At 41.5% G+C, this 12,281-nt stretch overlaps 1 protein-coding gene across 3 annotated transcripts in view; it reads right to left on the bottom strand.

Annotated features, from left to right (window-relative positions):
• PRMT7 (protein arginine methyltransferase 7) overlaps positions 1 to 12,281 on the bottom strand; it is a 72,654-nt gene that overhangs the window by 33,891 nt on the left and 26,482 nt on the right. For all 3 annotated transcript variants that reach the window (XM_043983892.1, XM_043983894.1, XM_043983893.1), the window contains 2 exons: positions 9,003 to 9,152; positions 6,697 to 6,805 (listed from right to left, as the gene is read on the bottom strand). In XM_043983892.1, the coding sequence (XP_043839827.1) occupies positions 6,697 to 6,805; positions 9,003 to 9,152 (259 nt within the window). The remainder of the gene's footprint in view (positions 1 to 6,696; positions 6,806 to 9,002; positions 9,153 to 12,281) is intronic.

The raw sequence follows: 12,281 nt of genomic DNA, 5'->3' as shown, positions 1-12,281 counted from the left end.
TCCCATTCCCAACAGCTCATTAGATTCCATCCTGTCTTTGAAGTCACTGAGCAAAAAGAAAGTTAGAGCTAAAGAAAGCTTGTTTATATGACTCTGACCTCATTCTTAATGCCCATCAAACTATAAAACACAAAGACAGCAAAAAATGATAATGGTTCTCCTTGGATTCATGTAAAGACTTAACTTTCCACTTATTATGGTATTTTTCCTAATATCAGTCTTACGTTCAATAATGTCACAAATGAAAGGAATGCAGAGGAATAGAAATCACTTTCCCTATTAGGCAGCTTTCCGAGGCCAGACAAAGGGGACAAGAGACTTCTCTAGACTCCACTGTTTAGCCATGCACTACTATAATTTCCAAGGCAGCACAGCACAAAGGAGCTGGATCTCCCAAATATAATCAACACGAGATCGGCTAAAAAGCATTCTAAATGAAAAATGGGTTTAAGCCCTGCATGGTTATACTAAAAACCATCAGTTACCTATACATGAAAATTTAGTTGTTTGGGAAGCTTCAGTTTTAAAAACAAATTTCTGTAGCCTCCTTAGGGAAATCCACAATTAGTAAAAATGTGTGTGCACATGGAAAAAAAATGATGAGAAACACACATTGACCAGATGATAACATGCAACTTGATGGATGGCTCACTGAACAAGTCCATCTGTCTCAGACAAGTGCTACGGATGGGCAACAAGCAAGCTTGGCGATGATGACAAGGATGAACCAGGAGTATTGGGCATGTATGTGCATGGGCAAAACTCCACAGTGATGTCTACCAAAGTCCTACTTGTCAGCACCAAGAATCTTCTGCTAATGCTGCATGGTCATGAGTCATGAAAGACCAGAGCAAAAGAAGAAGTAAAATTGGAAGTGACCCAAAGGGCACTGGGAAAATGCATGGTTGGGTAAAAGGCAGCATATCACCAGCCATGGCATTCTAATGAGAAGAACTATAAGATACATCCATGAGGACACAGCTGCCCCAAAATGGAAGAGGGCCAGTCATGTTGGGACAATGGAAGACAGTACATGAGCAGCCCAAGTGCTACAACGATAGCCTCCAGACATCAAAAGAATGGAGGAAGACTCTGCATGTTGAATGAATACCCCGAGAAGGATTTACAGGAGGGCATGGATTAAAACCATAAAAGATGAAAAGATAGAAAATAATTTCAATCTGTACCAGGGGAGCAAGTAACCACCCTAATGACGTTATAGACTCATCATCATCTAAACTAAACTTATACAGGGCTTTAAGGCTTCCAAAGTACTTTCCATATGCTATCTCATCCCCTATAAAGATAAGTACTATAGATATTAATATGCCCATTTTACAGATGAGCAAACTGAGGCATTGGTTCAGTTACCTGTGCATGGTCACAAAGCTAGGAAGTGTCTCAGGCCAGATTCAATGTCATGTCTTCCCAACTTCTGGTCCAAATATTAGGGTCACAGTATTTCTGTTTTAGTGAAATGGACCTCAGTAGCTACTCAGTACAACATATATCTGGACAAGGATTCCCCCCAAGCATACAAAGGGAGATGGCTCAAGAAGTGGAGAGAAATGGGAGTCAGGAAGACACGAATTCAAATCCTACCTAAGACACTTAACTGTCTGTGTGACCCTGGAGAAACCACTGTAAAATGGTGAAGGTTGATGAGTTAACAGACATAAAGCATGTTGCAAATCTTCAAGTGTAATAGAAATTTTAGTTATTATTATCATTGTTATTATTGTTATTAACATTACTGGAAAAGTAGTGATCTAGCTTTTGCCTGAAGATGTCCAGTGAGGGGGAAATTCACTACCTCCATTCCGTGATGGTTGTTTTTTATATCAAGCCCCACTTTGACCCTAGACATCTAACTCTGGCCCCTGGAACCAAGAAAAACAAGTTGAACATCTCTCCAAAAGCCTTCTCACACAATACAGCCTTTCACGTACTTGAAGACCTCCCCCAAGTCTCTCTTCTCCAAGCCAGATGTGCCTATTCCTTCAATGGCTCTTCCTGTCAAATAAACTGAGAGCTCTTTACCATCTTGGATAACCTACTCTGACACTGAAGGTTCAAGCCAGCTTATCCACATCCTTTCTAAAATGTACCACCCCAGGAGGCAGGTAGGTAGCACAGTAGATAAAGCACTGGCCCTGGATTCAGGAGGACCTGAGTTCAAATCCGGTGTCAGACACTTGACACTTACTAGCTGTATGACCCTGGACAAGTCACTTAACCCTCACTGCCCCGCAAAAATAAATAGATAGATAGATAGATAAATGAATAAGATGTACCACTCCACTCCGCACCCAAACAAATGCAACACTGCAGGAAGAGTGAGCAGGGCTAAGAACACCAGGACTACCCTCCCTGTTTTTCCTGAAAGTAAGCCTCTCCCATGGGCCCTTAGCCTTCCTGGCAGCCATATTTGAGAAATGACCCCACTTGTAGCCCAGGAAGATCCTTAGAGCTTTACAGACTTGGATGAAATGTAGGGAGCAGTGATCAAGAGAAAGGCAGAGCTGCATGGAGGCCAGGTCTTTAGCAGCTTTCCTATCAATAGCTTGTTCCTCCTGTGGCTTTGGTGCATTTTGAGTGCAAACAAGCATAAAAAGCCTGCTGGGCTCATCCATTTTCACACAGCCAAAGTTGGGAGAAAAACTGGTCCTGATGAGTAACATACAAAGCACTCTACTAGGGGCCATAGAACATGCCCACACTACAAGGAGTGTCTATGCTGTGTGCAAAGGAAAGACTCACACAATCTAGTCTTTATTGAACATGCGTACAAAGCAATACGTTATACTGCCAAAGTGGCTGAAGAGGAAGAGATCCCTTTGGGCTAAGGCACAGAGAGGAAGGCTTTGTGGAAGAAGCAGGAAAAGGGCCAGGATTTCGGGATTGATAGGATTTTAAAATGGTAGAGAGGAGGGCGACGTGTAAGGAGGATGTATGAGAAGAAAACAACACAAACTCTGGGCAAGGGGACTGAAACTCTTAGCCATAGTTTATTCATCTGTGAAATGGGGATAATAGTGCCTACCTCACAGGTTAAGGTAGGTACTAAGAACAAAAGGGGAACAGTTTGCACTATATCCTATGGCAATGAGGTTTCAATTGCTATGCCAAGGAGAGTGTCTCAGGAAGATCATTCTGATGCCTGGCACTGAGCAGGACTTTATAAATGCTTGTATAAAAGGAGTTTAATAAATACAACATGCAAAATGGCCCAGGGTGCATGAAGACCAAAAGCAAGACTAGTCAGGAAGCTCTTATAACAGTTCATGCCCATGATAATAAGAGCCTAGAGAGGAAGGACAAGACCGAAGAAGGGCAGGGATCCAATGGGGAAGCCTTGAGGGAGTGGAGAGGGAAGACCATCTAACAGTACAAATGGAAGGGGCATGGAGAGCATCAGGAGCACCAGAGGGGAAGGGATGCCCACAAGATGAGAAAGGGAAGAAAGTGGCACATCTGGGATCAAGATCCAGGTCCAGCAGTCACTCCACCGAGCCACGCTGCACCAGTAACACCAAGCACGACAAAGCGACAGGGCCTGAAACGAGCCCTTCCCCTGGCCAGACCACAATGGCTCTGGCCCCCAAGAAATGACAAGCTCTGCCCTATCTCTACCTGAGCCCTGTCTTTAGCCACCGCTCTCCACCTGCTGCCCTGCCTGGTTTCCACTCAAGGAACAAGAAGACTCTCCCAGGTTAAGCTCATCATCCTGCTGCTAATTCATCACCAGCCTATCTTCCTCAGCCTCTTCTCCCCTCTGACTGGAGTGCTGGAGAGCAGAGGACCCAACTCCTCCTGACGCCTTCCTCTAGAGAGGGCAGAGACTGGACCCTCCGTTCACTCTGCACCTGTTACCCTGCCTAGTTTCCACTCTACAGGACAAGATTCCCCCTACTGTTCCATTCCCCACCGTCTTCATGCCTCCTTTTGGGTGTCATCTACCATTAGATTATAAGCTTCTTGAGGGCAGGGACTGTCTTTCTTTTTATTAACTGTATCCCCAGCACTTAGCTCAGTGCCTGGCATACATAGTAGATGCTTAATAAATGTTTATAAGGTTAGATTAGTATCTATCATTTTTGTTACGCTTATAGCCATCATTGGCCTACGTGTAATATGTCTCAAGCTATGAACACTCCTGAGGACAGTATTTAGAGGGTAAAAACTCAAATGACAAATTCAATTGCTGATCAACATGATGGATTTAAAGTACTGAAAAACTGTCTAAAGACTGACAATTTCCGTAAGAAAAGCAAAATCTCATGAAAGGAAGTAAAACTCCATTTTCCCATTCTCTACTATTAACAATCAATTTAAGGATAAAGCACCGGCCCTGGAGTCAGGAGTACCTGAGTTTAAATCTGGCCTCAGACACTTGACACTTATTAGCTGTGTAACCCTGGGCAAGTCACTTAACTTAACCCCAATTGCCTCACCAAAAATAAAAACAACCAAATAATAAATTTTAAAAATAAAGAGTTTTTGCTAACCAGCTTTATTATCTGCAGCATTAGAGCCAAGACACCACCCTGGCAGTGGCGTGACAAACACTTCCAGTTCCCCAGGAAGCTACTGAACAGCAGCCACCAACACTTCAGCCCTTTGCCACCGCCCTGCTTCTCCCTTCTCCAATCTCTTCCTGTCTACTGGCTCCTTCCCGCTGCCAACAAGCATTCCCAGGATTCCTCTGTTCATTTAAAAACCTTCCTTTGACCTGTCCCCTCCCTTTCACTGCCAAACTCCTAGGAAAAAAGTCTCCACGAATTGTCTCCCTGTCCTCTCAGCCTCTTACAACCTGGATCCTGAATCTAAATGACTTAAATTGCTCTCTCTGAGGTTACAAATAATCCACTAATTGCTAAATCTAATTAATGGCCTGTGCTCGGTCCTCACCCTTCTCACCCTCTCTGTGACCTTTTACAGGACTGACCACTCTCCTGGCTCCTGGACACGCTCTCTTCCCTCAGTTGTTGTGACACTGCTCTCACCAGGTTTACCTTCCAACCATCTGACTTCTTCGTTCTCCTCCTAACCCAAAGTTTTGATTTAGACCTTCTTTTCTCGTTATATCCTCTCTCTTAGTAATATCAACTCCCATGGCTCATTATCATTTTATGCAGCTCGTTGCAAGATAGAGATAAACAGAAACGTGAGTGTGTATAAGAGCCACTCTCACCAAATGCAACCCGAACTACAATAACATGTAATTGGGAAATATTTTACAAAATAAATAAAAATACAACAGAACATAGATAATATTAATATGGAGTTTTCTAAGTCAATAGGAGCCTGTGGGAATTCCTTACATATAGTTCAATGGCCCTCATTTCTATCTGAATTTGATTCCACTGCTCTAAGGCACCTCAAACTCAACATGTGAAAAATGAGACTTATTTCTTTCCCTCCACCCACCAAAGCCATCCCTTCTCTCCAAAATTCCCTGTCTCTGCTGAGAATACCATCACCCCTCCAGACCCCCAGCTTTATGATCTCAAGAGTCATCTATTACTCTTTCCTTTCCCTCATCTCCCCTATTTAACCAGCTGCTCAGTCTTGTTGATTCTACTTCCTAATACACTGTACTTTGTGCTCACATAAATGATCTTAAGAGAATTCACTGTACTATTTTCTAACATAAACCTTTCTTCCTACTGTGCCCTCTAGAGAGCAGAGGTCCTGAGGCGGTTACTTTAAAAGAATTACAAGCTCGGAGTAGAATTTGTAAAAGCTGATCTTAAACATCTCTATTTGGAAACCATTCTGGAAAGTTCACGACATCACACTTTGCTGTGGGATGTTTGCTATTGCTTGTAATCGGCGAGGCTACCCAGACTATGTCAATGTTCCGTTCTGATCATTTGTTGGGTGTACTTTTGCCTAAAACCGGGAAGCAAAAAGGCACGTGGAGATGATATTCTTTTAGCTCAAGCCTTTCGGGCCTAGCTCTTTACAGGTACACATCTCGCAGCCTCTCTCCATTCATGAATTATAACTTATGTGTTATCTTAAAGAGAAATTAAAATGAATAAGCAATATGGTTTTAATATAAGTGATGCTTCTCTGCCTGCCTCAAATGTGGGGGTGAGCCTTCTCCTTATCGAGGATAACCTCTCTACCCACTGACATGATCTCCAACTTCCATCAGTGATCTCCACTCTCTTTTGCCTTTGGTATTCCATTAGTATTATTTTATTCAATTCTAGCTAATGAAAAAATATCAGAATTAGCCATAGACTTCCTTTAATAATTACCACCCCTCTGAAATCTACCCTTCCTTTCAATTTCACATATGCATTTCCACAGAGAAAGGAAGGCACAGGTGAACTATGGCAGCTGTCTTTCAAGTACTTGAATGCATATCATGAGAGACCAGGGATCATATTTGTTTCTTTTGGCCCCAGAGCAGATCGAGAAGCAAAGGGGAAAGTTATAAAAAGATAAGATTTTGACTCAATATAGAGCAAAATTTCCTGTCAATTAGAACTGCCTAATAAAGAAATAAAGTCTTCATGCAAAGGTTAGAATGATCACTTGTCAGGGATTCATGATGTGGTTAAGTTAGTGGATAACTTCTAAATTATCTCTAAGATTCCATGATTTCTAAGTTTTGATATTACATGCCCCCTCATGCAGAAATAAGCCAGTGAGACGTTTGAGAAAGGAATCCATAACCCTTACCTGGCCCCACAGTGACTTCAGTAGAATGTTTATTAATGATCTTAATTTTATCACTGAAGCCATTTTTTTCCACAATCTTCACAGCAGCATCAGCCATAGGTTTGAAAACCTGAAATAAGAAGCCAAAATCAAAGCTGAAATCAGAGATTACTACATACTCTTGAAACAACTGAAATTGCCTCCAGATAATGATCCCTGGGCTTGAATTTAGGGAGCTGAAGACAAGGCTGTAACAGAATTAATTTATTCCTCTGATTCAGTAGTGTGCCCATGTTTCCATTTTTTATTATATAAAAATGTATTTTAGGCTTATCTTAACCAAATAAGTAAGAATCCAACTATCTCATTTAAAGTATAAAAAAGAATTTCTTTTGTAGAAATTCAGAGTTGTAGGAAAAAAAGAAACTCAGAGAAAAGATGGAATCTAAAGTGTTACTGTATTCATCATTATCATTTGTGATTGTAATAAAAATAATAGTAAAGCAATAGTAACAAGCCAAGTAAACTCCAGATTCAAAGAGAAAGGTGAGTTAATCTTCACAGGATGATTCTTGAAATTAACTTCAATGTTACAGATGAGGCAAATGTCCCAACCGCTCAAGATCTACCTGAGAATAAAGCCACTGATGTGTGTAATTTAAGATTCTAAATGTGGATTCTAATGTGTTCCCCCAGTTTGGGGGAAACTGACTAAAAATCACTGATAAAACGAGTTTAGGTTTTTAAGGGTTTATTGGAAAATAGAAAGAAAAAGATTGAGAACAGAATTCTAACAGTCTGGCATTCCTATCTTTCCTCAAATCTCCTGTGAAGTCCTCTGCCGCCACCACCATCAAGTCCGGAAGCCAAAAAGGCCCCGCGCTCTCTGCGCAGGCTCCCTTTCCTCCTTCCTGTCTCCTCCCAGACCATAGGAGGCTCCTCCAGTTGATTGGCTGGTAGACTTGATAGACAGCACCCATGAGCAAGCGTCATTTCCTGACGCCAAGGAAAAGCCACAATGCCTCTGAGGCATTTTCCTCATGGTGGAGCTCTCCACAGCAAGTCTCCAGTAGGTGGCGTCATTCCAATCATTACAGTCCCCCCTGTTGTTCCTCAAGAAACAAAATGTTTCCTTGACGGAACAGTAAAAAGAATATAATAACTATTGCTAACTTATTAATATGTGAACAATAATATAGAAAAGGAAGAGAGAAAAGTTTTGTCCAGAGGGGCGATTTTTTTTTTTTGTCCTCATGAACCGACGCTTTTGACATTAGTCTTGCAAAGGGAGGGCCTCTGCAGAGGGTACATGTTACAGATGATGTATATTATAACAGAAAGGAGATAGTAAAAACTAACAAAGCAAAACAGTTCTTGATAAAGGCCCATAAAGATGCCTTATCATACAATATTTTGTAAGCTCCTTGAAGTGCCCTTTGGGGCAGGTTACCCAGGTACAATTATCTCCACTTTATGGAGGAAGATGCTAAATGAACTCAGACAGTTAAAGTAACTTGACTATAGGCACACAGTATATATAAGAGGTGGAATTTGAACCCAGGTCTCTGCTGACTCTCAGGTCCTAAATCTTTTTATATCACATGACACTTGTAAGGAACAAACGATATCAGTCAATAAACATTTATTAAGCACCCATTGTGTGCTCCAGGCACTGTGCTAAGCACTGAGGAGACAAAGAAAGGCAAAAACCAAACAGATCCAGCTCTAAAGGAGCTCCTGGTCTGTGGGAATGCATTTTATAAACAATAAAATGCTACACAAACCTAAAAAAGGATGTTGTCAAATAGGACAGGAAAGGGCTGAAAAAGAATGTGCTTTTTTTCTAGAACCAAATGTGTTTAATCAGTAACTCAATCATTGGAGAAATTAAATTTTAAACTATGGCCCTCATCTCTCCAGCTTATTTTTTCAAGTCTAAAAGCATTTGTGCTGGTCACAAATGGTGATGATCTTCCTTGTTGTTGCCAAGTCCACATGCATTCCTTAAGCACCAGCAGGGCCAGGCACTGTGCTAAGAGTGGGGATACAAAGTGGAGGTGGTCTTACAGGAAAGACCCCAGCATGAAGGGGGATTGCCAGGGAAGCCAGGAGGGAGAGGACTCCAGGCACTGTGGCCAGCCAGAGAAAAGGCCCAGAGTCAGGGGATGGAGGGTCTTGTGTGAGGAACAGCAAGACCACCATGCAGTGGAAAAGAGACCCAGAGCCCAACGGCCCTGGACAAGTGACTCACCTACGTCTTTCCCGAGCAATGGCTCCACCACCGCTGCCTACAGGGGAGCAGACGCATGTGGCTAAATGAGGCTCACCTCAATAGCGTAGCAGAAATCAGCCCCGGCGCTGACTGCCATCATTGACAGAAGTCCTGTGCCAGTGCCGATATCCAGAACTATTGCCGGCTGTCCTCTTTCTTTCACCCTCCTCACGGCGGCCCGAATGCCCTGATAATACTTTACATTCTGAGAAAAAAGAAAGAGAGATTCGTTATTTCAAGTACTGTCTTCAAATAACTAGAATCCAGTCTCAATTTTGTTAAGACCTTCACCTAATGAAGTCCTTCACCCTGAAGGACGTCGGCAAGCCAACATTCCTGATGTCCAAATCAGGGTAAGGAGGGGAACAAGTGCTTTGAGGAGGTAACAGGTAAACTCCAAGTCCCAAAGGAGTCTCTCTACAACCTCATCCAAAGCACACCCCCCATCTTCAATTTCTGAAGCCCCTCCATCAGAGATCTCTTGTATTGCATCTTAGAGAAATCCTTATTAAAAGGCAAACATGCTTTTAACAAAGAATGAAGGGGGGAGGCGGGAGAGGGACAAGAAAAGGCTGAGCCAATCTCCTGGCTCTCCGGCCTCCAGGCCTGAGCCCAAGCCTCACAGGCCCCAAGCAGCCAAAGCCTGGGAGACCACAGACTGACTTTCATCTCCCTCAGTCAAGGGCAGCCAGGGCCTCAGCCCTCTGTACTCCAAAGAGCCCACAGCCAGGGTTAGAGACAGCCTTCTCTGAAGCTTCCCTACAGCCCAGCCCCTAACTGAGAAGGCAGAATCCAAGAACCTCATAGTGACAGAAGACAAGACCTCCACAGTCATTTAACCCAAACTATCATGCCTTGAGCAGCAACTTCTTGTTTCTTTGTTTGGTTGGGGGTTTTTTGCGGGGCAATGGGGGTTAAGTAACTTGCCCAGGGTCACACAGCTAATAAGTGTCAAGTGTCTGAGGCCAGATTTGATCTCAGGTACTCCTGAATCCAAGGCCAGTGCTTTATTCACTGCGCCACCTAGCCCCCCCCCCCCCGCCCCAAGCAGCAACTTGTTTTTGTTTGGTTGGGTTTTTTTATTAAAGAAAGTTTAATTTTTTTTTGGTTTTTGCGGGGCAATGGGGGTTAAGTGACTTGACCAGGGTCACACAGCTAATAAGTGTCAAGTGTCTGAGGCCGGATTTGAACTCAGGTACTCCTGAATCCAGGGCCAGTGCTTTATCCACTGCGCCACCGAGCTGCCCCAGAAAGTTTAATTTTTATTAAATTGTATTATTGCTCCATTTCACAAAATTTCATTAAGGTAAAAATACTATTAAACTTTGTTTTACAGAAATTATAATCTCTAGTTTAGTCAGTCAATAGCATTTGTTAAACACTTAGCTTGTGTCAGAAACTGAGTGTAACAAAATTCCTAACTTTCTTTTTTTTATTTGTTTTTTTTGTTTTTAAATAAAAGTATTTTATTATTTTCCAGTTACACATAGAAATAGTTTTCAACATTTGTTTATATAAGATTTCCAATTTCAAATTTTTTCCCTCCCTCCCTATGTCCCCCCCTCCCCTAGACAGCAGGCAATCTGATATAGGTTATATATACATAATAACATTAAACATATTTCTCCATTAGTCATGTTATACAAGAAGAATCAGAACACAAAGGAAAAACCTCAAATCAGAAAACCAATGGCACCAAAAACAAAAGAAATAGTATGGTCCATTCAGCATCCATATTCCACAGTTCCTTTTTTTCCCCTGGATTTGGAGAGTCTTTTCCATCATGAGTCCTTTGGACCTTTCTTGTTCCATTGGATTGGTGAAAAGAATCTAGTCTATCACAGTTGATCAACACATAATGTTGATGATACTGTGTATAATGTTCTTCTGGTTCTGCTTATCTCACTCATCATCAGTTCATGCAAGTCCTTCCAAGTTTCTCTGAACTCCACCTGCTCATCGTTCCTTACACCACAATAGAGTTCCACTACATTCATATACCACAACTTGTTCAGCTATTCCCCAATTGATGGACATCCCCTCAATTTCCAATTCCTTGCCACCACAAAAAGAGCAGCTATAAATATTTCTGTACATGTGGGTCCTTTTCCCTTTTTTATGATCTCTTTCAGAAAAAGACCCAAAAGTGGTATTGCTGGGTCAAAGGGTATGCACAGCTTTATAGCCCTTTGGGCATAATTCCAAATTGCTCTCCAGAATGGCTGGACCAGTTCACAACTCCACCAACAATGCATTAGTGTTCCAATTTTTCCACAGTTTCTCCAATATTTATTTCCTTTTTTGTCATATTAGCCAATCTGATAGGTTTCAGGTGGTACCTCAGAGTTGTTTTAATTTGCATTTCTCTAATCAATAGTGATTTAAAGCATTTTTTTCATATGCCAATAGATAGCTTTGATTTCTTCATCAGAAAACTGCCTATTGCTATCCTTTGACCATTTCTCAATTGGGGAATGACTTGGATTCATATAAATTTGATTTAGTTCCCTATATATTTTAGAAATGAGGCCTTTATCAGAAGTACTGGCCATAAAAATTGTTTCCTAGTTTTCTGCATCCCTTCTAATTTTGGATGCATTGCTTCTGTTTGTACAAAACCTTTTTAATTTAATGTAATCAAAATCATCCATTTTGCATTTCATAATATTCTCTATCTCTTGTTTGGTCATAAACTGCTCTCCTTTCCAAAGATCTGAAAGGGAGACTATTCCCTTTTCTCCTAATTTACCTATGGTATCACCTCTTATGTCTAAATCATGTACCCATTTTGACCTTATTTTAGTATAAGGTGTCAGATGTTGGTCTATGCCTAATTTCTGACATACTATCTTCTGGTTTTCCCAGCAGTTTTTGTCAAATACTGAATTCCTATCCCAGGAGCTGGGGTCTTTGGGTTTATGAAACAGTACATTACTAATGTCATTTACTACTGTCTCCTGTGCCTAGCCTATTCCATTGGTCCTCCACTCTATTTCTTAGCCAGTACCAGATAGTTTTGATGACTGCCGCTTTATAGTAGAGCTCCAGATTTGGTACAGCTAACCCACCTTTCTGTGCATTTTTTTTCATTATTTCCCTTGCTATTCTTGACTTTTTGTTTTTCCAGATGAATTTTGTTATTATTTTTTCTAGCTCTATAAAATAATTTTTAGGTAGTCTGATTGGTATGGCACTGAATAAGTACGTTAATTTAAGTAGAATTGTCATTTTTATTATATTAGCTCAGCCTATCCATGAGAAATTGATCTCTTTCCAGTTTTTTAGATCTGATTTGATTTGTGTGAAAAGTGTTTTGTAATTGTGTTCATAAAGT

Source organism: Dromiciops gliroides, chromosome 2 (genome assembly GCF_019393635.1).
Source record: "Dromiciops gliroides isolate mDroGli1 chromosome 2, mDroGli1.pri, whole genome shotgun sequence".
Taxonomy (NCBI): domain Eukaryota; kingdom Metazoa; phylum Chordata; class Mammalia; order Microbiotheria; family Microbiotheriidae; genus Dromiciops; species Dromiciops gliroides.
Note: the sequence above shows the minus strand (reverse complement) of the source record. Positions and strands in the feature narration are given on the sequence as shown.